This window comes from Phoenix dactylifera, unplaced genomic scaffold (assembly GCF_009389715.1).
Source record: "Phoenix dactylifera cultivar Barhee BC4 unplaced genomic scaffold, palm_55x_up_171113_PBpolish2nd_filt_p 000891F, whole genome shotgun sequence".
Lineage (NCBI taxonomy): Eukaryota > Viridiplantae > Streptophyta > Magnoliopsida > Arecales > Arecaceae > Phoenix > Phoenix dactylifera.
In genome coordinates this window covers 1-27270 of record NW_024068253.1, presented here as the reverse complement: position 1 = coordinate 27270, position 27270 = coordinate 1, and the positions used below count along the sequence as shown (strand labels likewise).

Here is a 27270-nt window from a genome sequence, read left to right as displayed (position 1 = left end):
GGGTATTTAGTGGACACCCTTGCCAGGCCTTCATCGAAGCCTAAGGCAAAGGAGTCGGACCCCGCATCCGACATGTCACGGATGAACTCGGCGGACTGACGATAGGCCTGTACCGCCTGACGCCCGATTTCTGCGCTCTTCTCGGCCAGCGCCGCCTCCGCTCGCTCCGTAATCTGAGCTTTCGCTTCCATGACCTTCGCCACAATTCGGTCGTCCGCCTCGGAGGAGACCCTCAGCAGATCGGCCCGAGCCTCCGTGTGCTTCGCCTCGGCAGCGACGCGAGCAGCCTCAGCCTCCTTCAGGCGCGAATGAAGCTCCTGGTTGCTCGCATGAGTCCCCTCCAAGGCCGACTCCAATTCGGCCATCTTGGCTTCAAGAGATCGGGTTCGGTTGCGGGCGTTGTCGGCCGACTGCTGGGCCTTCTCCCACCTTTTCTGGAAGTCGGCAGCCTTCCGGGACTGCTTTTCGGCTCGCTCCTCCGCCTTCCTGATCTCGCTTTCGAGACCAGAGGCAACCTTGAGTTGCTCCTGAGCCTCCAACAGTTGCCTCTCGAGGGCGGCGAAGCCGAGTGCCCGCTCTTCGGCCACCTGGAGCCTCATCTCGAGGTCCCTGGTCGTTCTCCCAGCCGCAGCCTGGCCTCCCTCCTCTACAGCTTTCAGTCGGCTCTCGGCCTTCGCCAGGAGCCTCGCCTGTTCCTCGTGGCTCTCCTCCAGACGGATCATGTACTGGGCGAGCTAAGAGACAGAAAAAATGAGAGCGTCAGACGGGGATCAATAGAGCCTATAAATGACGAAAGCGACCAAAAGAACACTCACCGACATAAGACAGACGCAGCTGGCAGCTCCGACTTCAGGAATCCTCATCTGCCGGACCTGCCTTCGGTCACCCTCCAGCAGCACCGTCTTGATGAGGTTTCGGGCGCCGGCGAAAGTGAAGGCCGACCCCGACTTCGCCCCGGAGCCGGACGGTGGTTCTGCGGCCTTACCCTTACCCATTGCTTGAGGGAGAGTCATGCCGACCGTGCTCGGGGCGGGGGCCGCGCCAGAAATCGACAGGGTCCCGCTCGGCCGGGGCCTCGGCGCGCCCCTCCTTCTCGTATCATCCGAGGCCGACCGAGTCGAAGGCCGGGCTGGGGACCGACCGCGTCCGACCCGGCCGTCTCGGGCGCGCCCGGATGACACCTCCGGAAAAGCGGTAGTCTCATCACCGGAGGGCTGATACGGCGTCAACTGTCGGTCCGAGCCCGCGGCGTCCCCCTGATCGGTGGGCCCGGACCCGTCTGTCGGCGTCGGAGTCGCCTGCTGGCGGGGCTTCTTCGCCGGTGGGACCCCGCCCGGAGGAGTCCGTTTCTTCCTCCGGACCGCTTCCAGTAGGGACGCCCTACTAACAGCCATTGTCCTGTCCGACTGCATGACGTCGTCGATTTCTGCAAAAAGAACGAGATGGTTAGAAACTGAGAAACTGATGGAAAGAAGAAACGAAAGAGGAGAAAAGAGCTAAAAAAGGAGTGATGGCGGGCTCACGGTCGGCGGGGACCGAGCTCAGACCGACGTTCACCAAGGCATCCTCGAAAATAAGGCGAGCCACCGGGGGGAGCCGGCCCTCGGCAACCAACCCCCTCAAAACGGCGACGCCATCGGACTCCTCCCTTGACAACCTCGATAGGCCGATCGGGGACTTCATCGGCATCTCCCAGGTTGTCCCGATTCCCCAAGAGGGATCTACGTCGATGAAAAAGAAACGCTCCTTCCAGCCATGAATGGAGGAAGGAGCCTCCTTGACGAGGCCGCACCCTCGCCGCGCCGCAAAGCACCACCACCCTCTGTCCCGGGGGTGGCCGTTCAGGCCGTAGCATTCCCAAAAGATATTCAGGGTGGCGGAAACCTCGTGCATGCGGCAGAGAACCTGGAAGGCCGTCAGGGTACGCCATGAGTTCGGCACCAGTTGCGTCGGCGCCACTCTTAAACCTCGAAGCACCTGCACGACTAAGTCCGAGGGGGAAAAGCGGAACCCAGCCCGAAGGATGTCCTCATTGATGGCGACCTTCCCTGGAGGAGGATGGGACATCCTCTCCTCAGGCCCCGGGAGCGTAACGTTGTAGGCTTCGGGAAGGTGGTACCGGGCCACGAACCTATCTAGGTCTTCGGGGACCAGCTCCGACTGAATGCGGTCCGCTCTTACTTCGTCCATCCCTAATGGCCAGAGAATCTACGGTCAGGACGAGGTCAAGAGGGGAGAAGGGACCGGAACGACTGGGGTACGCTAATACGAAAGGAGAAAGTACGGAGAGCCCTAAATTGAAGAATGGGGCAACTCACCGGAAGGGAAGGAAGAATGGCTCCAAGAGCATCAAAAGAGGAGCGAACGAACAGTCCGACAACAACGGCAGCAGCACAAAGGAGAAACTCGAGGATGCCTGTGGAAAGAAAGGCGGACGGGGAGGGCCCCCGGTTAAATAGGCGGAAAGGCGGGTGACGCCTCGGTGACGCCAGAGGACGCCTGGCTGCCGAAGGATCGTTCGCGCCCCAAAGGCGAATCGACGCCATTAAGGAAGGATGTCCGCCGAAATCCGCAGACTGCCAGATCAGCGACAACCGCCATACGCTATAAAGAAGGCGGGGAGCTCGGAGCGCGCGCGCCTTTCCGAGGGATGGCGGCAATCTCGAAGCGTCACTCCCTTCACCCGTTCCTCTCCTGGTTTCAGTCTCGGAAGTGGGGGGCTACTGTTACGGGGGAACTTAGCCACCATGCCCCACGTGACCAGCACGCGCGCCCAGGAAGACTACGGCTGCCCCTTGATCCAGCAATCCGACCTCGGGTCGGATATCTTCGGCTCCGCAGCCCGACCCCGAGTCGGCTGCCCCTTGATCCAGCAATCCGACCTCGGGTCGGATATCTTCGGCTCCGCAGCCCGACCCCGAGTCGGCTGCCCCTTGATCCAGCAATCCGACCTCGGGTCGGATATCTTCGGCTCCGCAGTCCGACCTCGAGTCGGTTGCCCCTTGATCCAGCAACCCGACCTCGGGTCGGCAATCTCTTGACAACAACAGACTGTTCCCCTGAGGCACGCCGCGGCCCCCTGCTCCACTACTCCCTGCAACGGCCGAATCCGGCGCTGCCCCACGATCCCCTGTAACAGCCGTACAAAGCGGAGCTCCACTACGCCCTGCCATGGCCGTACCCAGCGCTGCCCCACGACGCCCTGTAACGGCCACGTCAGTGGCAACCCCATCGTGCCACATGATGACCAATCCCCAGAAAAACCCCCCAGCCTGATATATATGGGGCTGGGGGGGGAAGGGGGAGGGTAAGAAAGATTTTCCAGAGTATCATCTTACCTGCTACCTCTCCTTCTCCTTCTCCTTCGATCTCCCCTGACTTGATCGTCGGAGGCCCCCACTACCCTGGTGGTGGTGCGAGGCTTGCTTGCAGGTTTCACGGCGGAGGGCGGAGCGCAACCAAAGCTACTCAAAGGGAACCCCGTTCACACCGCTGTGCCAATCGTTCTCGGTTTGGACCCCCAGCAACAATTGTATAGTTTCAAGAATGCTGAAAATGCTTCATTCTTATGTGCCAAAAATGAAACCCATGTATATCTTGAAAAATCATCAACAATAACTAGTCCATACTTCTTCCCTCCTAGACTCGCAGTTCTAGTGGGTCCAAATAAATCCATGTGTATAAGTTCAAAAGGCCTAGTTGTTGATACTATATTCTTTGATTTGAAAGATGATCTAGTTTGTTTTCCCAAAGTACATGGTCCACAGATTTTATCCTTTTCAAAAATCAATTTTGGCACATCCTTTATTAATTCCTTCTTGACTAGTTTTGAGATTAATTCCATACTAGCATGTCCTAGTCTACGATGCCAAAGCCAACTTGTTTTATTTTTCTTTTCTTCATTAGTAATTAAGCATAATCCATTTTTCTTGCCTACATCGTGAAGATCTACCAAGTAAATATTTCTTTGCCTTTGTCCTACAAGTACAATGCTATTATTTTTAGGATTTGTGATTATGCATACAGATGCTTCAAATGTGACTTTAAACCCTTTATCACAAAATTGACTTATGCTAAGCAGATTATGCTTCAATCCCTTAACTAATAAGACATTTTCTATAAAAATGGATGGAGTAATGAAAATTTTACCCTTTCCAATGATATGTCCTTTACCATTGTCTCCATAGGTTACTACTCCACCCTTCTTTGATTCCAAGGTGACAAATTGGTCTACGTCACCGGTCATGTGTCTTGAACAGCCGCTATCTAGATACCATCGTTTTTCCACTTTATCAGTTGCAAGACACCCCTGCAATCAAGATCAAGAAAGAGCTTTAGGTACCCAAGCTATGTTGGGTCCTTTAGGGTTAGTACTTGATGTTCCTTTTGGAACCCACACTTTCTTGAATTTAATCTTTTGATTAATACATAATTTGTTTTGACTGGACTTTCTATAGTTACATTCATATGCTTTATGTCCTAATTTGTTGCAGCAATGACAAGTAATATTTTCATTTTTAGCTTTTACAAAAATGTTCTTTAAGAATTTTTGTTTCCTATTTATTTTATATCCTAATCCAGCCTTATCATATACAGCTTTTTGACTATCAAGAATCATATTTAATTTGGTAGAGCTAAGTGTAAATTTATCTACCAAGGATTTATATTTTTCAGCATCTTCTTTTAACTTGATGTTTTCAGCAATTAGAGTCTTGGTTTCATTTGTAAGTTTCCTACTTAATGTTTCATAGTTATGAGACAGTTTTAACTTATCTTTGATAAGAGATTGATTTTCTTCTTTTAGAACTTTATTTTTAATGATAAGCTTCTTATGTTCTTCCATGAGTTCTAAGAATGCATTATGTAATTCGTCAACAGTAAAATCACATTCAAGTTCAGAATCTACCTCATCGTCATTGGCCATATGACACATTTGGGCCGTCTCTTGATGATCTTCCTCTTCCGAACTTGACTCCTCACTTTCACTCCATTCAGCCATGAAATTCTTCTTTTTCAGTTTTCTTGCCATCCATTTCAAATCTGGGCAATCTATCTTATAATGCCCGGGTTTGTTACACTCATAGCAAATAGGAGTTTCTTTTTCTTTTTCTTTGTCCTTACCCTTTTCTTTGCTTGAGCTACCTTTGAGGAAGGATTTCTTTTTATAAAATCTATTCTTACCTCTCATAAATTTTCTGAATTTTCTTCCAAGCACAGCCATCCCTTCTTCATCAAATTCATCATCATTATCTGAATCTTCTGATTCAGTTTGTTGTTTAGAGGTGGTAGTCTTTAGGGCAATGGGCTTTCTTCTCTTGACCTCTTCTTCCGAATTTTCCCTCATTGTCAACTCATGGGTCATGAGTGATCCTAGAAGTTCCTCTAATTGCAGTGTGTTGAGGTCCTTAGCTTCCTGAATTGCGGTTACCTTGGCCTCCCAAATTTTTGGTAGAGACCTGAGAATTTTTTGCACCAATTCAGAGTTAGTGTAAGATTTTTCTAAACTCTTAAGCCCATTTATAATTTGAGTAAAACGAGTAAACATATCAGTTATGGACTCAGTAGACTCCATTTTAAACAATTCATACTTGTGTACTAATATGTTTATTTTTGACTCCTTGACTTGATTGGTCCCTTCATGAGTGACCTCAAGTTTGTCCCAAATTTCTTTAGCAGAGATGCAAGTAGATATTCTGTTAAATTCATTTATATCTAAAGAGCAATAAAGTACATTTATAGCTTTTGCATTTAATTGTGCCAATCTTATATCACTTTCATTCCAATCCATTTCTGGTTTGGGTATGATAGTGCCCTCTATATTAAGTGTGGGTGTGTGAGGCCCTCTAGTAATGATGTACCATAATTCATAATCTAAAGCTTGAATGAATATCCTCATCCTAACTTTCCAATATGTGTAGTTTGTGCTATTAAATAGAGGTGGTCTATTTGCGGATTGCCCCTCACTCATAATACATCCCACTTGGGTTGTCATGATCTTTAACTCTTGATTGTGAGATCAATGAGTACTATTGGAGCACCTTGCTCTGATACCACTTGTTGCCCAAGGTGACAAGCCAAGAGGGGGGGTGAATTGGTTTCTTTTGAATTTTAACTATCTTACTTGTGTTAAATGATGAGTTAGTGAACTTAAACAAATCACAATGCAAACAACAAGAAGTATAGTGGTTCGGTGCTCTCCTTAGCACCTACGTCCACTCCCCAAGCGACCCCTTGGGAATTCACTATAATCCTGCGGATTACAGTTGGATTATTTTCCGGGCTCACAATCCAAAAACCTTTGTTGGTTTTACGGGCTCACCAACGAACCTATACACTTTGGTTTTTCGGGTTCACCAAAAACCTTTGTTGGTTTTGCGGGCTCACCAACGAACCTTTACACTTTGGTTTTTCGGGTTCACAAAAAACCTTTGTTGGTTTTACGGGTTCACCAACGAACCTTTACAAATTTGTTCGACAAACAAAAGGAAAGATTCAAACTCCTAAATGAGCATATGAAACAATATTAACTACAAAGAAGAGTTAGAAAGTATTTATCGCTTTGAAGTGGCTTTGCTCTTCTTTGTCAAGGATGCTTCACTCTTCAAGGGAGGATGGAGCTCTTGATGACTCTTTGAATCTGCTCAATCCCTTTCTTTGATTCTTGAATGAAGCTCTTGATGAAGAAGATTAGGGCACTTTTGTTTTCTTGTGTACTCTTTGATATTCCTTTCAAAAGTTATTCTATCTGATGAATAGTGGCTCTTTAAATAGCTTCCCACATCCTTTGGTCAAGCCCCAATGGTTAGAATTCAAAAACTAGCCGTTACTGACCTTGGGAAGGACAAAAAGTACATCTGCAGAACTAGCCGTTACTGTTCAGCCCGTGTTTGGGTCGGCTCAACCTGTCCTTGGGTCGACCCAACTTTGTCTTGGGTCGACTCAAACATTCCTTGGGTCGACCCTCTCAGAGAACACAGAAACTTGAATTTCAGACTTCCTTCACTTGGGTCGACCCAACCATTCTTTGGGTCGACTCAAAGTTCACTTGGGTCGACTCAACTTCTTCTTGGGTCAACCCTCTCAGTAATTTCAGAGAACCATTTTCTGTCTGTCTTTCTGTCTTGCCTTTGGGTCGACCCTCTCAGGATTTGGGTCGACTCAAGCTTGGGTCGACTCAACCACTGTTTGGGTCGACCCTCTCAGTAAATCCAGAGAACATATTTCTTTCATGTTTTGAGGTTCTTGAAGTTTGGGTCGACTCATGCTTACCTTGGGTCGACCCAACTCACTGTTCATCTGTGCCAATTTTGCAGAAATGTGCCAAATGACTTCTTGATGTGCCGAGGTCAACCCAATCAACCTTTGGGTCGACTCAATCTACACTTTGCTGCATCTCAAGGTTAAATTCATTCAAATGAACAAAGACATGTATCTATATCAATTCATACAGATATACTGAGAGTAATGAACTTATAAATGAAGTATCAATTTAACTTATAATATACTCTAGATAATTGCTTGTTAATCATCAAAATAACACTATCATCCTCAATTCATAGACACATAAACAATATGAATGAAAAGAATGCCCATTTATTAATCAATAATAATAAAGTCAAATACAAAATTATGTCCCAAAATTAATAATATGTTAGCCAGATTGGCTTCTAGGGCATACTTCTAACATCCCACAATCCTAATAAGATTAGGATTTTGAATCTATTTTTGGATTCTTACTTAGAATAGGATTCCTAGACTTCAGATTCAAATTAGAGTCCTAATTGGATTAGGGCTAAAATTAAATAAATCCTAATGGGATTAGGACTTCTTAAGTCTCAATTAATTATTGATCTAATGAATCAAGATGACTCCTAATTAGATTAGGATTGAAGGGTGAGGATGATAGTGTTATTTTGATGATTAACAAGCAATAATCGAGAGTATGTTATAAGTTAAATTGATACTTCATTTATAAGTCTGTTACTCTCTCTAAATTTGAATAATAAGTTAAAGATGCATTTCATTGTTTACTTGGATGAATCTAACCTTGAGTTGCAGCAAAGTGTGGATTGAGTCGACCCAAAGGATGATTGAGTCGACCCCGGTACATCAAGAAAGCATTTGGCACACTTCTGCAAAAATGGCACAGATGAACAGTAAATTGATCCTTAATCTGTTCTAAGGACTTTTAGAACGAATGTACCTCCCACTATTTTCTCGAATTTCTCACACTCCCCTGGTAGGAAAACGGAAATCCTACACGACTAGGGTTTCTAGTGGGTACTGCGGTTCCACCGATTTACATGCCACCTCACCTAACAGTTATTGATGACACATAAATTGATGAATGTACAACTCTTGTACAATGCTTCTCAAGCATGTTGCAGTGCTTCTTGGTCTCTAAGCCATGAAGACCTCACCTAACAGTTATTGGTCCCATTTCTTAGTTAAGTCAGACCCACCATATAACCGTAGGAATAAAGTCGTCATTGGGTCCTCACCTAACAGTTATTGGTGCCCAACCCTATCTTTACCTACAACATCTCATGTCTATAGAGAGGTCCAGCCCTCCGATGCAACTTGCCCACTGTGTCCAGCCGAGACAAATCAATATCAGAAAGACCTTAGCAGCTCTACTACAGTGGAAGACCTATTGACTTAATATTGGTTAATCAGGTCTTAGTGTTTGCAACTTGAGCTCTTCATAAGAGGTAATCGAACAATTGGCCAGGTAAGCAGGTGGGAGGCTCCCCTTACTCAGAGAGTAAGGTCCTAATTAAGTAACCACCTTTCATGCTTTCCTAGACACCAATTAGATCAATTAATCTAATATGACTTGTTCATGTCGGTTTACTCTCGACTTGATTGAGGAGGTTTTAGTTTAGGTCTCATTGGGTTTGCTACATCACATGTAAACCTATCTACCTGACTCTCATTCACATCACATGCAAACGGCACATTGCAGGCAGTTATAATCACAGCAATAATTAAAGCTAAACTTTAAATAGGTGATGATCATGAATTCTAATTAGGTCATATTACAAGCACATGCACATCAATCGATCAACTTGTCTTCAACTCTTGAATTGGTTCCAAGCCTCCTTGACTCGATCCTTGACCAACTCTTGATCCAATCGCCATCAACCGCTTAGACCCCTACTCATCTCATGCATCATCTTCGACTTGATCGTTGACGTACATCACTTCACAGAAATACAACCAGATATAAAATAAAAATAAAAATAAATTACATCTCCCTTTTAGGAGGCACGCAGGCCTCTCAAAACATTAAATAAGATGCATGCAAGCATCTGAAAAATTACATGACATTGCAGATCACATCGCAGGTCTTTACATTTAATACCAAAAGGGTTTGAATCCTATGATCATCACCGCATGCAACAATTATACTTTTCAGATCTGAAAACTAATTGATTATCTTATGACATAGGTTGCTGATCATGCTAATCATGATTCTAAACTTTGTAATCCCATGAACAATGCAATTAGAATCATCTTTTTATCACATAAAAATCAGCATGCAAAAATCAGCACCCTAGAAAAAATCTGCATGCAGAAAATTTTCAGCATGCATGATCATTCAATTTTCAGATCTAATAAGCCTATTAATAATTAATCCTTATCTTAATCTACAATGCCTAGGCTCTGATACCACTGTTAGAACCCGCCCATGCCGCTGATATTTCAAAAACAAAATCAGATGGCAGCGGAATCGGCATAAGCGGGATCAACGTTCATCGCATGAACGTGTTTCAAAAACCGTTCATAGATAGATAAGGATTAAAAACTTTTAATCTAATTAGAAGATCATATCTTCACCTTGTACGGGTAGATGATCACCGCAAATCTGAGTTCGTGGTTTTAGGAAGAGGGTTCGCTTGAAGCCGTTCAAGTGTCCGGCCTCTACGGGTATCCACACGAAGCAGGAACCGATCCAAGCTCTCTATCTTCCCGAGGTGCTAGCTCCCTTGCAGAGATAACTTTTGTTGGCTGATTTTCTCCCTTTCAATCAACCCTTGATTGTGCTTGGGAGGAAGAGGAAGAAGGATGAAGATTGAAGAAGAATCAAAGCACCTTTGAACCTCTTTTCAATCCCTTGCGTTGGATGAAGCAAAGGAGGAGGGAGGAGGCCGCCAAGCTTCTTTTTCTTCCTCTTCTTGCTTGCAGCTGAACCAAGGAAGGGGAGAGGGGTGGCACGGCTTGGAGGAAGAGGGATTCAATGCTTCTAGGGCACCGGCCCTTGCTCCTCTTTTAAACCCATCTAAGGCTCCCACAATTTAGGAGCCCTAGACTAGTTTCCTAAGAGGGGGCGCCGGCCCCCTCTCTTCATGCCGCACCAAGGAAGCAAAAGAGGAGGGGCTTGCGCCCCTCCCTCTTGGTAAACCCTAATCCACATTAAGTAGGGTTTGGAATGCCCTAATATGGTCAAGCCCTAATCCAATTAGGCTTAGCCCAAGGGTGAACCAATTTGGATCCAATCTAGGTAAGTCCTAATCTAATTAGAACTTAAATCAATTTTGACTCAATTGAACTCTTCAATCCTAATCCAATTAGGAGTCTTATTGATTCATTAGATTAATAATTAATTGTGACTTAAGAAACCCTAATCCAAATTAGGACATTTTTAATTCTTAGTCCTAATCCAATTAGGACTCTAATTGAATCCGAAGTCCTAATCCAATTAGGATTTCTAGGAATCCTATTCTAAGCAGGAATCCAAAGATGAATTCAAAATTCTAATCTAATTAGGATTGTAGGAATCCTACTTCAAGTAAGAATCCCAGTCCTACTCCAAATAGGATTTCCAGTCCTAATCCAATTAGGACTCTAGAAATCCTATTCTAAGTAGGATTTATGTTTTAAGTCCAATTAATCAATTCCCATTCCTTCTTCAACTTCTTATCAATCGAATTGATTACTCGTGATTCATAATCACTTTTCAACCATCGGATCGGTCAATACTTCTAGTGTGTGTGACCCCATAGGTTCTATTCTGATTGTGAGATATATTGCGATCTCTATCACAATATCATTGAAAACTTCTTTCAATGGGTTGGAACGATTCCAACTCAACTCATTAGGGTTTATCGATCATTGAGACAATCCCTATGAGTCCCACCATCCACCAGTGACACCTAGCAGCATGTAGTGGCTACCCAGCAGAATAGAATGGTGAACCTCTAGGTGCAGTTATTATGTGATATAGTCCTTCTATCATGGATCCCTACAGGACGGAGGTCATGGATAACTCGTCAAACCCCATCGTCTATCATATGTCAAGATTTATTCGACTTAAGTTCGAGAGCGGAGAACTCTTTCTCCACTGTGCAATCTGCCCCGGCCGAGGTCTTACGAACTCAGTCTTATAAATCACATAGGATCTCTCCTTATCTATCAAGATCGATAGATTCCTTATAGGTGCATACCCTACTCCTACAGTGAACCTACTGCAGCCAATCTACACTGCATGGACCCATATGGCTAAAGACCATGTATGTGTGCAGTCAAACTACAATAACCTCACTGTGAGTGGCCGAAGCACCGCAGGTCAAAGGACCAGTCACACTACTGCAACATCAAGCAAGTCACTGACGAGTGGATAGACATCCAAGTGACTTCTTGTATTGGTCACGCTCAGTACCCTTGTTCTTAACAAGCACCTGCACTATTACTTCAGTGTCGCCACACTGTGGACTCGAGTCTCGTCCATCCATAAAGAAAGTAATGTGTGCACTGATCTCATCGGATCGATCACCGCCCTCGTGATGATCCATCGATCAGGAGCATTCAGAAATTAATCACCAATGATGCATGGCTCAAATTCTTAACTCTTAAGAGTATGCATCATCATCTTATTAATTCTTGGACGATTCATAGACACATAAACAATATGAATGAAAAAGATGCCTTTTATTTATTCAATAATAAAGTCAAATACAAATTATGTCCCAGAATTAATAATGTGTCAGCCAAAAATTGGCTTCTAGGGCATACATCTAACAGACTCATCCATTAATAAGGATTGACTCATTATCTTCATGGGTCGACTCTCCAACAAACTGAATTTTACTTCTCTCTATCTTTTGTCTATGGTCATTCAAGGAAAGACTCGTTTGCTTCTGGGGTCGACTCTTGTATGACTAGAGTTGGCTCGTATTCCTCATGAGTCGACTCGCCAATATGATGAATTTTATAGCTCTCTGTCTATTGTTTGTGGCCATTCAAGGGTCCACTCTTGTTCTTCTAAAGTCGGCTCGGGAATGCATATAAGTTTCCATCAGTGTGTTGGGGTCAACTCGTAGTAATCCAGGGGTTGACTCTTGAGATAGCCTAAGTTAAAATTCGATGTTATTGCATGTGAGCATTCAAGGGACACTTCAAGATATTTTTAGGGTCGAATCTCTTTGTGAAGAGGTTTAGGTAGAAGACTTCATTTCTCCATGTTGAGAGTTACTGAAAGATTTCTTCTTGGCTTTCTGCAAACACTCAAGTATACTTCAAGCAACTAATTAGTAAATTTTTTACTCAAATATTTTGCATTATCAAAATTAAACCTTTTGGGTCAACATCATTAGAAAGCATTCAACAGTACAAGGATTGCCATCAAAAAGAACTTCACCATCAAAAGATTTTGACAACCCAGAACCTTTTAGAAATCCTTTTGAAAGTTCTATAAGCAGCCCTATTAGAGTCCAACCTAAAATCACTCCAATGACAATCCGTATAACAATGCCTATTTCATTGTCCGAAGTTTTAGAAGCTGAGTCCAAGCCAAACAAGGAGCCTAGAGGACTTGATGGCAACCTAGTGATCATGAGATCCATTTTGATAACAAACTGTTAACATTTGAACCCATCTGACAACACTAGGTTCGGATGCAACATTCTTGTAGAAGTGTGCGTATGTTGAGAGTACTTCTTTTAGTAAGTTTAGCACATGTTTTTCAAGTTTTAGTCAAGATTCAAGAGAGTCCACTCATCCCTATCATTGTAAGGGACACTAAAGCCTATAAATATTCCCTATATACTATGTATGATACCCACTATCTGGGCTTAGTCCATTTGACTCCGATGGGAGTCTTCTTCCTCCCCAAGATGGTCGGATGGAACCCGACTCCAAGTCAGATTCTGGTCGTGGTTGATCTCTATTTAGAACTCCTCCCCATCCTCTCTTCCATCTCACCAAGGATCCAACCCTAATCAGAGCTCTTCGCTAGAAATCTCTTCAGTTTTTTCTCTTGAGCTCGGTTGCCATCGCGTCGCCGCCACATCCAAATGCCACCAAAAACCAGATATAGACCCATCCCCCCTCAATCCACCCTATCTCTTTCTTTAAAATTCTTTGGAGCCTCGAAATGGGTTAGGCATGGGTAATAAAGATTTTATAAACCATGCATCTTGGTACCCGCACCGTTACCCAAGCGGTGCAACCCACACCAAATGACCGTACAGCCCATTCCTTCACGCATCAGTGGTGGGAGGTGGAAAGTAGTATCACTCCTCATATAAGATAACATGCAAAATACAACAAAATATCAAGTAAAGAAAAGGCTATGATTACAGATGTAGGGAGCTACAACAAGCAATTCTAGACCGATCTAATTAAGCAAGGAATCAACCCAAAGCTCTGATATCAATCTCAATGGTGATATGGAGATTAAAGATTGCATGGGTCATCAATCCAAAGCTCTGATATCAATCTCAATCGTGATATGGAGATTAAAGATTACATGGGTCATAGCTTGCGCAAATGTCCAGGTTGAGCCGCTAAATTTCACATTTAGGTATGCAATCACTTAGGAAAACGTACCTCTTATCAAAGCGAAGGGCTTTATAGCTTCCTAGAGTAACCATGGAAGACCTCTCAAGTTTCTCTCGTTCTACCGTGTTCTTGGAAACACTACCGACAAGATAAGAGTCTTCGTCACCTCAACATAACATCATCTCAAGTGGTAAAGATGATATCTGACTTCATCCGCCCACAAGATACGAGCTATCCGCTCCACGGGATAGAATTAGATTTGGTTAGGTCAGCCCGTCACCAGTTTGCATCCAAAGACCCCAAGCCCAATATTTGAATGCTCCATATGAACCAAATTCATCTCCATGAGTCCACTTTGATAGCTCCCCATCCTCAGCCCACAAGGTACTATCAGTATGGCTGGCCGCATAAGCGGCCACCCAGTCCGCTGCCCCATTAGCTTCTCGAAATACATACTTGGCCCGAAAAGCTCCTTCATCTCTCATCATTGCCTAGATATCTCAGAGTAATAGGTGGTCGCGGCCAGCATCTCTTGGATCCCTCTGGATCCAACTAATGACCGTAGCCGAGTCACCCTCCAGGATAACTAAGCTGGCTCGTAACTCTCGCCGAGCATGTCGAAAGCCCGCCCAGACAGCTCTCAGCTCCACACCGAAAACCGAGATGTCAAATAGCCGACAGCTTGCTGCAGCCACCACCCTGGCATTCGAATCTCTGATGACAAAACCCGCGCTTCCTCTCGAACGAAGAGGATAGAAATAACGAACAAGCTTGTGTGCGCATCAGAAAATATATGTGGAACGGACTTCCTAGTCTGTTATGTTTCCTCTAGCACCCATCTTAAAGAGGAAACCCAAAAATCAAATCAAGATGAGACTCCTATTAATGGAGTCTATCAATCCTGTGACTTGGAAAAAAAATTAAAAAAAGGAAAAGAAATCGTACATGTAAAGAGAGGCCACCCGTCTACATTTTTTCTTCTTCCTCATCAAGCCTTTCTCTATCCATCCTTTTTCTTATCAAGCCATCTCTCTAATCCATGATGTCTTCCTTCTCCCTTCTCCAAATCTCTCCCTCTTTTTCAGGATCAAAGAAGTTTGCAGCATATATCAAAAAGTTCAACGAGTGCACATCACCTAGCTATTTACTATGTACTGGTGAACACCATGTTTTGAAAAGAGTATATGGATTTATCTAGAAGTGTATGTTAGAATGCTGGATGACTATTTTACTAGGTGTGTATCACCTATCCTTGTAGTGTGTACTAGCAAACATGATGTTCTGAAAATGATGTATCGATTTACTTGAAGGTATGCATTGAGATGTTGGATAACTATTTTATTAGTCATAGATCATCTAAACATGGACTATATACTAGTAAATACTTTTTTTTGAAAATTATGTATCAATTTTTGTAAAAGTGTATATTGGAACGTTGCTAGATATGTTTCATAGAAGCTTACAAGTTACAATTGGCATTAGGAAGTCGATGAATGTGTATCCTCTAGCCATGTATTGTGTACTAGCCAACACCATGTTCTAAAAAGTGTTAGATTTACATAGAGGTGCGTACTTGAATGCCGAATGACTATTTTCTAGATGTGTATCGCATGATCATATAGTATGTACTGGTAACACTATGTTCTAAAATCTGTGTATCGATTTATCTAAAAGTGTATATTAGAACACTGGATGACTATTATCCTAAGTGTGTATTGCCTGATCATGTAGTGTATATGTGAACATGATATTATAAAATTTATCTAGACGTGTGTATTAGAACACTGGATGAATATTTTGCTAGGTGTATATCATCTAGCCATGTATTGTGTAGTGATTACAGTGTTTTGGATGCCTTTAAGAAGAAGAAAATTTGTAGGAGAAAAAACTCAGAAATGAGGATAAAAGCACTACAAGATAGAAGAGAGAACGTAGGAAAACATGCGCGCAATTTTCTTTTCTTTTTTATTTATTTTTTTAAGTCATGGGACTAAAAGACTCCGTAGGACGGGTGATAATGTTCTCTAGCGCGCCCCGGAAGATTTTTGTTCAGATTCTCAGGCCACGGTTACCAGTCAGTGCACCCCCACACCAATTGATGGTACGATGTGATAATTTATAAGGGCACTCGATATGGACGATTTACCGAGTACAGGTTCCCTCTTGTACTGTAGAAACCAGCTGGTATTTGTTCAGTGCAAAGAAAAACATTGCCTACAACCATGATTCAAAAAAAAAACTAGGCAGCCTATGCCTTGCTCAACCCAATTCCAAGCCAAGTCAAATAGCTAGAAACTTAAGCTTGACTCAATTCAAAGAACTCAGACACAAAACTCATTCAAGATTGATCAAACTTTAATATCTGAACTTGAAATTAACTCAATCAACAAAAAAAATAATACTCAAGATCAACTCAGCTCCAATATCAATCAAGCAATTAAAAAAAAATAACATAATATCATATTTAAAATATTAAATTAATAATATATTATAAAAAAATATAGTATTATACTATATTCAACTAGGCTTGCAGACTTTTGAACCTAGCATTTTACTAGTCGATAACCACCCGAGTCAAGCTTGAGTAGCTCACGGGCTACTCGGCTCATTTACACCAATCGGCCAAACTACAAACCTAATGACCCTTACCAGGTATTCATCAATGAGTTATATGGAAAAACTAATGCTTCTAAAGTCAGCTAACCTTTAGCTCGTTAAACCTCAATCCAGTCACAAGAAGCTCCTGCTAGATGCCCTCCAATACAAACACTGAACATCCCTCTTCCAGTCTTCATTTGGCGGTGTTCAGCAGCCTTCAATCAAATCACCAGTGGTTTGCTGAATTCGAACGGGAAGCATTTATACTGTTGAAATGTTGTAGCATAAACGAAACACAACAGAAATTTAACATCCAGATGAAGCCAATTCAGGTCATAGGTAAAAAAAAATTGCAAGTTGAAGAGCAAGAAACTAGAGGACTGTTAAAATTTGTAGTAGTGTCTAGGCGTAGTGATTTAGGGATTCTAGACGGCAATTTATTGACCCGCAGACTGCAAAGAAAACTTCACAAGAAGATGCTTCATCAAGCAGTAAGTGACCTTTCATACAACTCAAAGGCACTGCAGACTCATTCTGACTCTAATGTCAATGCATTAGCCAGAGGTTGCTGCCATACAAATTTGACCATGCCTCAGCTGGGCAATGCCACACTTCCTTTCTCTTGGTGGTCACACCTTTTTGATCATCGGAAAGCTCATGACCTAACAATGCTAGTTTTGGTGATATCTGAAGTTGCACACTGTGAAGGATAATACTCTGTGCACCTGCTTCCAACTTTGGCTGAATCAAAGAGCAAAGACGTGATCAGAATCTGCTCACAAAATTAAAAGGCCATCTCTTGAAGAATTTCAAGGGTCTTCTGATGAACCTGAGAAGGAGAGGTAAATTCCCTCAATTATATTCCAAAAGACAAAAACCCTTCACATGTGTACCATATTGTAACAGTAAATAAGGAAGAGCAATTACCCATTCTAAATGTTGAGCTGTAATGCCAGATACATTCCCTGCATAAATTCCACCCAAGACCTAACATTCCCACAAAAGAAAAGAAATAAGACTGCCAGTTTCTACACTCATGTTCTGGGTATCAATATTTAAAGTATGCTCACATGTAAAGTTTAACTGAAAAACGTTCAATTAATTTGTCACTTTAAATCTACCAGATGCCACAAGACACAATTTAGTTTAAGATCATGAATATGATGATGAATAAATACCTTGGAAACAGTCTCAAGGAACATTCCAGGACGAACAGGAAGTGGCTTACGGCCTGTAACACTACCCTGAGTAAACCAATGATTGTTAATATGCAAGAATATTTTGTTAGCTATCATATCAATATGAACTTTCTCAAATTGCTATGCTGACCTAATAGAAACCCCACCACCCCTCCACCCCCACACCACCCCCCCCTTTCCCCGAGAATAAAAAAAAAAGAAGATTTGAAAACTGAAGGAGAATATCCAATTAATGGGCTGCTAGGGGTTAAGTTCAGGCCTAAATTCCAATTATTCCCTCAGCTTTTCACCGACGAACCTGAATTCTGGCTTTTAGGGGAATCTATTGGTGTGTCATATAACTATTCTTAAAAACCAAAAGCACCAGGAATCATTAAGCAAATAAGAACTCACCCTTCCAGCTATTCCACTTAGTGTCTTTTGTCTATTGTTAGGATCTTCATCTCCAATGTCCAAGTTGTCTGCATCTTCATCTTTCCCATGCATCACATCACGTATCATATTTTCGACAGTTTTTCCAGGTCTCAAAGCAACTAGCTTGCTTAAGAAGTTCACCTGAACTTCCATTAGATGGAATTATGCAAAATATTCATTACATAGCTTCATAATATAAAACGACATGAACAGGAAAAGAAAATAGAACATGAAGAAAGAACCTTTCGAGATAAATATCTATTGGGTTCAGACACCTATCAGAAAACATTTAGATATTCTGGTAATAAAATAATTTGGAAGAAGTTAAAATCTTAGGTCACAAACATGTTATTGACAGATATCACTAATTCCAATTGAGTAGACTGATAAAAGCAAATACCATATTTTGTTAAATAGAAGATAAAATCTTACAAGAATCATTGATGTCTCTACAACCTTCCTCTCTCTTACCAAACTAAAGAGAAAGAATAGGGGAAATAATTGCAGGGTCATTCCATAAATCCCTATTTTCTTTAACGACCATGAAATCCATGTTCTCTGACTTGAAGAGGTTTGATATCATACAACCAAGTAGGTCTGAAATGAAGAAAGATCTGAGACTTGGATGTTGCTGATCATCTCCAGTGTCAGGATCGGGGTGTCAGCAGTTCTGGACAATTCCTTCTGACATGAAAAGAAAGGTTTGTTGGTATTAGAAGCAGAAACCCTACCAAACCCCAGATTGCTTCTCCTTATTTCATGAACTCTTCTTAAGAAAGATTTATTAGAGGATCGCCCTCCTGTTCTTCCCGTGTCAGCCAGGATTCCGAGCACGGTACCCCTCTCTTCTCGAAAGATTGCTTGTAGAAGGAACATAGACTTTCAATTTTTGGAAAACGAGGGTTTCACTATAGGAGAACTTATCAGAAGCCAAGGATGGGAGTACCTCTGCAGACTCAAAGGGACCCATCTACCCAGACCTTGTTCAAGAGTTCTACCAAAATCTCATGTTTGGATTGGGCAACATCTCCTTTGTTGTAAGAAATGTGGCTATAGAATTAAATGACTATATTCTCAGACGAGTTTTTCAGATGCCCAACTAGGGTAATCCAGTAGACAATGTTGAGGATAGGCGAAGTGCCTTGTAGTGCATTCTAGAAAAAAAAACAGGGAATAAAAATGCTAAAGATCGAAGGAAGCCAACTTAGTGCGGAAATGAGGCTGCTACATCACATAATCAGCATGATATTTTATCCGAAGTCTGGGAGGTTTGAAATTGTGTCAAAACAGGAGTTGTGCATCATGTTCTACATCAAGGAAATCCCCATTAACCTTCCAACTCTAATAATTCAAAACATGCATGAAGTTGTTTCAAGAAGAAAGGCTCCACTGCCCTACAATTTAATGCTCATAGAAATTTTCAAGAACTTCAATATAAATTTGGTGGGCAAAGAAACCAGTGAGCTAATCTTTTCTGATACCTGCAACGAACATTTTCTACATCGTATGGGATACAACAAGAAAGATGGTCGTTGCGTGAGAACTAAAAGAGAAGCTAGAATTGAGGAAGAAGAAAATAGAGAAGAAATCACTGCACAACCCTCCTTAGTAAGAAGAGAAGCTCAAAAGCATCCTATTGCAGAAGAACAAAACTCTAACATTCCATCAGCAAGCAGATATCAATATGTCTATATTTGGCTGAATAAAGATGATCTTAAAATTATCTCTGAACAAGTAACTGCAACCCTTCTGGCAGCTAGGATTTCTGAATTGGAAGATAGCTCAAGGAATCCTTAAGCCGCAGCTATAACTGATTTGGTTTAGTAGTTGATAGAGCAGAGTACAAACCTATCATCAATTTAGAACTTTGTCATCAACCTGAGTGAAAGGATTGCTTCATTGGAGAGAAAGATTGATCATAGCAGAATGGGTCAAAGTTCAAATGAAGACACTGTGCAGATTTTTGAACTTGCCTTGGAAGCTAAAAGACTCAGAGGAAGAATTGAGTATGAAATCCAACAATTGGGAGAAGAAATTCAAGGCACCTCTATTGTTGTTTCCTCCGGGGTAATGTCTCTTCTTTAGGCCATAGGAAGATTAATTGGGCAGCTTGAGAACACTTCCTCTATCCCTAGAGCACCTATGCTAGACCCCTACGCAACCCAGTCGACCTTCCTCTTCAACTAGACCTTCTCAATTCTTCACCGTGCTGGACCTTCTAGTAGAACTAGGAGTCGCCGAGCTGGTGCATCCTCAAGCATGCCAACTCAATTGGAAGTCTCTTCTTCTTCAGACGAAGACTAGACATCACAATTTTCTTTGATCAATATGTAAATCTTCTTATCATGTGCTTTCTTGTTCTATCTCTGTAACTTGCCCCTACCCTATCTTGTACTTAAACTCTTTATCTTAATGAAAATCTACGGTTTGAATTCAAGCGACATATGTTTAGCAATTTTCTTTAATGAATATCTCAGTTTATGTTTTTATGATTTGTGCTTCCTTATCTGTTTTCTGTGACATGCGTTGCACTATGTTTCTATATGCTTTAAGTTTGCTATTCTGTTTAATGGATGAATAATTCAGTTTGGATGTTTAAGTATTTCTCAACGTTTATCATACTTAATGTGAAAGATTTCTTAGCTTAAGTGCCCTCCTTATTAATAATGACAAAATGGGGGAGAAAGAAAAATGGTAAAAGTTCAAGATAAAGAAAAATGACAAAGAAAAATGGTAAAGGTTCAAGATAAAAGTTCAAAAGAAAAGTTTAAGAAATGCAAAAAGGGAGAAAAGTTCAAAGCAAAGTCAAAAGAGAATGATTAATTTAAAATTTTTGCAAATAGTAATCTGAAATCCTTCTTAAATAGTCTGTTATTACATCAAAAAGGAGGAGAATTACTTTTATAGACAACTTGGTGTTTAAAGTAATTTCAATTAAGCATTAAAAGTGAATGGTATCAAGCAAATATAAACACAATTTTCACTTTCTAAATTTTGCAAACATAAATTCAGATGTTATGCATGCTTATTTCTTCTATCTAAATTTTACAAATATATGCACTGTTCTAAAAGATGCTATTATTGTTTACATCATTTTTTAGAACTCAAGGGTTTTGTCATCAGCAAAGAGAGGAAGATTGTTGACCCTAAAGGGTTGATTTTGATGACGCAAAACAGTTGAGTCATAAGTTGACTAACCCATTGCTTTGAGTTTAAATTGATTAATTTCAGAAAGCAAAAAGAAAGTCTTCAGCTACTCTTAAAAGAAGATCATCTATCTAAAGCTCCACATCAAAAAGCTGAACTTCAAAAAGGCCATGAAAACATTCTTTAGAAGCTCACATACAAGGCTGAGAATTTTATTCTGAGCTACCTCAAGAAAAAACCCCAAACTTAATGAGTTGACTCCAGCACACTATCATTGACTAAAATGCCTTCACGAGCCAACTCCAGCAAATCATGAGTCGACCCCAAAACAATCTCAAAAGACAGACACAGCTAAAAAATTTATCACATTGATGAGTCGACAAAGAAAATCACGAGCCAACTCTAAATAAACAAGAGTCGACCCCTGAATGGCCATAGAGAAAAGATAGAGTTGAAAAATTCATCGCATTGGCAAGTCGACCCATGAAAATCATGAGCCGACTCCAGACAAACAAGAGTCGACCCCAAAAATAAACAACTCAAGTCCTAAACGGCCACAGTAAGAAGACAAAAAGCAGTAAAACTTAGTTTGTTAAAGAGTCGACCCCAGTCATCTGACGAGTCGACCCCTAAACTAAGAAAGCCAACTCCACAATGACCACAGAAAACAGATAGCGCAGCAAAAGCTACAATAAGTTCGAGACAACTTGTCAAAATCTCGAGTCGACCCCTTTGCGCCTGACAACAGTAACAGCTAGTTTTTCTGTTAATCAGAACAGCGATTTTCATCTCACAACGGCTCTACTACTGGTCTAACGGCTAGAAAAGTGTTCCAACCATCTCCAAAGAATATAAATGCATTAGAATACCAAAAAAAAAAGAGAGCTCAAGCATTACAAAGACAAATCCACTAGAGCAAGAAAAAGAAACCAGAAAGAGAGAGCTTCAAAGAGTATCATTTAAGAGCTTTGATTGCGAGCTGAAAGATCATATCTTCAACATCAAAGTGTTAGTGAAGTGCCTTCAAGAGAAATCAAAGCAAACCAACAGAGTCTAGCTCCATTTATTGTTTTGTATTTATTGTCTTAGAGTTGTATTAATTATATCGGCACTTAATTCTTTCTATTCTTTGTTGTAACAAGTTTCAGGGATTGAAACTTGGGAAAAAGGTCTATCCAAACCTTAAATTGGATTGTTAAGATTTTGGTTGATTTTCTGAAAAAATCAATTGAGTTAATTGTGAGCCCAAGTAAAACAATCGGTATAGATTTTGGATGATTTTCTCGAAAAATCAATTGGGTTGATTGTGAGCCTATGTAAAACAATCGGTTGAAAGTTTTGATTGATTGTCTAAAAAAATCAAGTGGGTTTGGTTATGAGCCTGAAAAACAACTATGTTGTAACCTGGATTATAGATTATAGTGAAATTTACAAGAAATCTAGGAGAGTGGACATAGGTGTAGGGTTGACACCGAACCACTATAAATTTTTTGTGTTTGCATTGATTGCTTTACTTGCATTTATCTTCAGCATATTTGCTTATTAGTTTGCTGCTAAAGTTTTGAAAAGTCCAATTCATTCTCTCTGTTGGGCTGCATAGCTGGGCAACATGTACAATGGTTTCATACTTAAGACATACGCATAAAATTTTCGTAGAATTATAAATAAAACAAGAGAACTGCACAAAACTTTTATTTTGAATATTTGGAGGAGACAATGAAAAACTAGAGGCTTCTCGAATAGTAATTAAGAATTTTGTTCATTCTTGAGCACTAGCATTGATAGAACCATGCTACTTAGAACATGATTGATGAGTCACAAAAACGAAAGTGATTTGATCTCTCCTTTGCGTCTGTCTTAAATAAACAATTTCATTCACTAACAAACTCCATTACAATGTAAAACTCTGACCATGCTTCAATAGGGTATTCCAAGCACTTCATAGTAAAAGTTATGTCAATAATTTATTCAAATATATTAAATTTCTAGTTGTCTTAGAGACCGATAACTGAAACTTAGGACAGCAACATATATTATCTCCTTAGTAGACATGAGACAGCAGACTCATTGATTAGATCAAAACAGATGGCTGTAAGATTTTAATATATGCAAAGAATTATTATTTTTTCTTTTTTTTTTTGTGGGAGTGGGGAGTGGACAGATTCTTTCTGACTCTACTTATAGACAGATTAGCAGGATCTTTAGAGAGGGGGAAAAAGAAAAGAAATGACAATTTTGCTCGGTTTCAGCTGAAACTGATCGAAAACAGCCAAAAGTAAAATTTTCATTAGTTTTGGACCAGTTTCAACTAAACATTAATACCTTGGATGTAGAGTTCATTAGAACAAAAGGTAATGTCTCTAGATGGAAGAAAAACTCTAACTAAATGGCCCTCAACAATGTTCTTAACTACTACAAATTCGTTTTCACTTGTTTGTAGATTTATCATAAATAGGTTACAAATCAGGATATGGAGGGATATTGTTTGGTTAGTGAAAGCATGCAAATGGTAGGATTATGGAGGGCCTCAATACAGGGGGCAAGAATTTCCTATTCCCTGCAAAATGGAGTGAAGACTTCTTTCTGATGGAAGATTTTTGGGCATATATATTATAAAGATATTATAAAAAACAATGACTAAGTCTCTCTTGCCAAAAGGGGTTTAGAACAATCGTTTCAGTTTTCAGCAGAGAAGTTCCCAGGATAGTTAATAACTTTCAATGTAATATCATGGTTTGCGCTTGATGTGTGTTGAAACATCTCTAGTCATGTCCAGCACCTTCAATTGTGGCTGGCTATCTGGGTTGGTGCCTTGTTCTTGCACCCCAGAGTATATTAATTGTATCTTTCATTTTTGAGCATGCGAGAGACCGCATGTATGAGTTGCAAGATTTCCTTGTGTTTGTTACTGTGAAGTCTGTGTGAACAACTTGGAGGAAGAAGAACTCGGAGAGAATGGAGGCATTATGGTGGGACCCAGACATTTTAAAAGTGAAGGATGTGGAAAGATAGAAATTCCAACAGAAAGTCAGTGACCTAGGACTAATTTTTTATAGAGAAGATGCAACTGAGATTATCAAAAAACTAGATAGAAGATGCTACAAATGAAACCAAGAAGAGCTGATCAAGGAATGAATATATAACATTGTAATTTTACTCAGAAAAAAAAAAGGAAAATAAATATTAAGAAAAGATCCACTTGCATATAATCCCGAGGTTTAGCCCTAATTCTTCATTTTAGTTACAAAAGGAAAAGGCTGAGTGATTTTATTTGTTTCAAAACACAGCAATTATAGCGAAGTCTCCGGAACATTCTTCATATATATGAAAGGATGAGAATATCTTCATTGACATTTAAATTTTCTTTGCACAACAACAGGAAGAGGGTAGCAAGAATAAAATATTGGTAAGTAATATAGCTGCATGAGCAGCTTTGACATGTAATCTGTGAAATTATTAAAGATATGTTATAAGATGTGATTTCATGCTAAAACTTAGTATTTGAGACCATTTAAGCCAGTTTATTTCTTCAATTGGAAGATTGCTTGTTTGTAAGCAAAAGACCAACTCATAAATTTTGTTAGTTTAGTAGGAGAAGATAAGAGGGAATAGAAGCGGACCTCTGCTTCTGGCAGTGTACTAAGACCACGGTTGTTTCTTTCATCCAATATTCCACCACCCATCATATTCCGAGCTTCCTCTCTGATCAAAACAAGTCTTGCAAGCAGTTTCCGATCAGGAACAGCAGGCCTAGATTCCATTGTCTACAAAGACAGAAGCAATCAGAAAACTTGCAGAAAATCTTCCCACAGAAAAACCGTTAGACCATTAGAAAAATGGAAATTATTATTGTGCAGTTTAACTCAATTTTTCTCAAAAACAGAGCTTCCTTTCTTTGGATACTGCTTTGATAACAAAAGGAAAAGAGAATAAATACAAACAAATCTACCAGTTACCAGATAATAATTAATTTCAGAGTTGACCATACTCAGAACACCCATAGAATTTAAAATTCAAGCACTAGAAGTTTTAAGGAAAATCTTCAAGCATCATAAACACGAAATCAAGTTGATTAAACACTTGAGGGAAACATTGCCTTTCACAACTGTTAGGATGATGCTTGATGTTTATGGTTATGGCGTGACATTAATGTAGTTTCAAAAAGCTAATACTTGACAAGATCCTTACAATTCAATTGATCGCAGGATGCTTTTTCATTCAGAAAACCATCCAAGAATGAATGCTGCGTTTTGGCTGGATCCCTACCTATCCCAGATGCATATAATGTTATGTCCAAGGTCCGCCGTACCGGTCCGGATCGGCGTACCGGTGGCCGGCCGGATCGGCGTACCGGTGGCCGGCCGGACCGGTACCGTACCGGTCCGGACCACTTTCTTTCCCATCAAAAAAAAAAAAAACCACGGCGAGGCGCTGTGGTTCCCCCCCCCAAAAAAAAACACCGTACCGGTGCGAACCGGCCGGTTCGCACCGGTACGAGGCCGGTACCAAGCGGTACCGGCCGGTACCGGCCGGTACGGTCTCCGTACCGGCCGGTTCACAGAAGAAAACCGGAAATACCGATTTTCATCTGTGTCCGGTACCGGTCAGGGACCGGACCGGTACGGCATTCCTTGGTTATGTCCAACTAATGCCATCTTGGATGCATATAATATTATTGATGGATATTCCTTAGGTAGGGTGTATACTAGAAAGTTGGCTTGTCAGCGCTGGGATCCTTCATCAGTGTGACAAGCTTGGTTCAATGTTCTTTTTCTGCAACCTCTAAAATTTATATCTGATACTCATAAATCCTACCAAGCATCCGAGTGTCTAATATTATAAATATTGAGTTGGCTTGTCAGCTCAACAAGATGCACTGGTCAATGGTCAGTTGGGTTCACATTGTCAGCACCAGTCATTGGGACAGTTAGTTCTTTTTCCTCCCAGCCAACCAGATCCCCTTTTTCCATTCCCAACCCCTCTAGGAGGAGGCTAAATTCTAATACAGGTCCTGCCAGGTTAGGGTTCAAAATCAGTTCAGTTGTGCCGGGTCCAGTTGACCAAAGTCATCCTCACGTGGTCAACATCTGGCCTCAATTTGGTCCTCTCTATGTAAAGGTCAAGAAAAAGATCCCATGAAGAAATACCTTTGTGCATGTGTATATCATAATCCACGGCCCTCAAGACATCAAATGTTGGTTTCTACAGCCCCTCCTATCGACGAACCCTCTATTCATTGGGTTTCAAACATTAATTGCAAATTTATGAGCATAAGATGCTCAAATATGAGAGACATCCCGTAAAGAACATTGTACCGACCACTACTAGCATCTCGTACCAACTTGTGCCGCTGGGCAACCGGTACGGTGCCCAGTACCGGCACAACGGACCGTGGTGTGTGGTATTAAGTATTCAGACAATATGTCATTACCTTTAAGGTGAGGATACCTCCCTTGAAGCCTAACAAGGGTTTAATCAAGCCTCAATTTCTAGTCCTAGCCTAAGCCAACCGGCCAGGAACTCCTTCCTAAGCTCACCTAAAATTGACCAAGTGGGTCAGGTCAAACATGATTTGCTCAAGTGTGATTATGATGTCTTGATTGAGTCTATCTTATATTTCAAGATTTGTCATATGTGTATCCACATCACGTCATATACATATTTTGTATCCATGTCCATGCTTTATAGGTGTTTAGCAATCTTTTTGTGACTTCCATATTTTTGTAATCGTTAGCGCAACCATGTAATACTAGCACATATATCTATGCAGCAAATCACCCCATGGTCCATAGGATGTATAGATCCATACTATACTCATATAACTTACTTATCAGGAAGCTTATCATTTTGATTGTTGCAGCAAGAAAACTCTAAGAATATTCTAATACACATCCATGGTCAGAAGTTGGGTCGTAGGATGTTGAGTCAGAAGTTGCAAGCAAAATTTATAGTTGATGTGCAACTATCACATATTAATATTCTAAGATAGCTGGGAGGAAAATTGATGTTTCCTACCAAACCCAATTCATAAATAACAAACAATGCCCATCCTCTTCTTATGTTGTCAAGCCTTACCTCTAATAAATCATCAGCCTGGTTAGCAATATCATTAAGATTTGCCCCTGGAAGT

At 41.2% G+C, this 27270-nt stretch overlaps 1 protein-coding gene across 1 annotated transcript; it reads right to left on the bottom strand.

Annotated features, from left to right (window-relative positions):
* Positions 1-16671: 16671 nt before the first annotated feature.
* Positions 16672-27266, bottom strand: LOC103698055 (protein PEP-RELATED DEVELOPMENT ARRESTED 1 homolog, chloroplastic-like; the record flags this gene model as incomplete). The annotated part of the gene is made up of 6 exons (XM_039120824.1): positions 16672-17209; positions 17308-17367; positions 17559-17624; positions 17973-18134; positions 24761-24904; positions 27216-27266. Coding segments are annotated over 6 exons (528 nt in total), but the record flags the coding sequence as incomplete, so codon positions are not given.
* Positions 27267-27270: the final 4 nt, after the last annotated feature.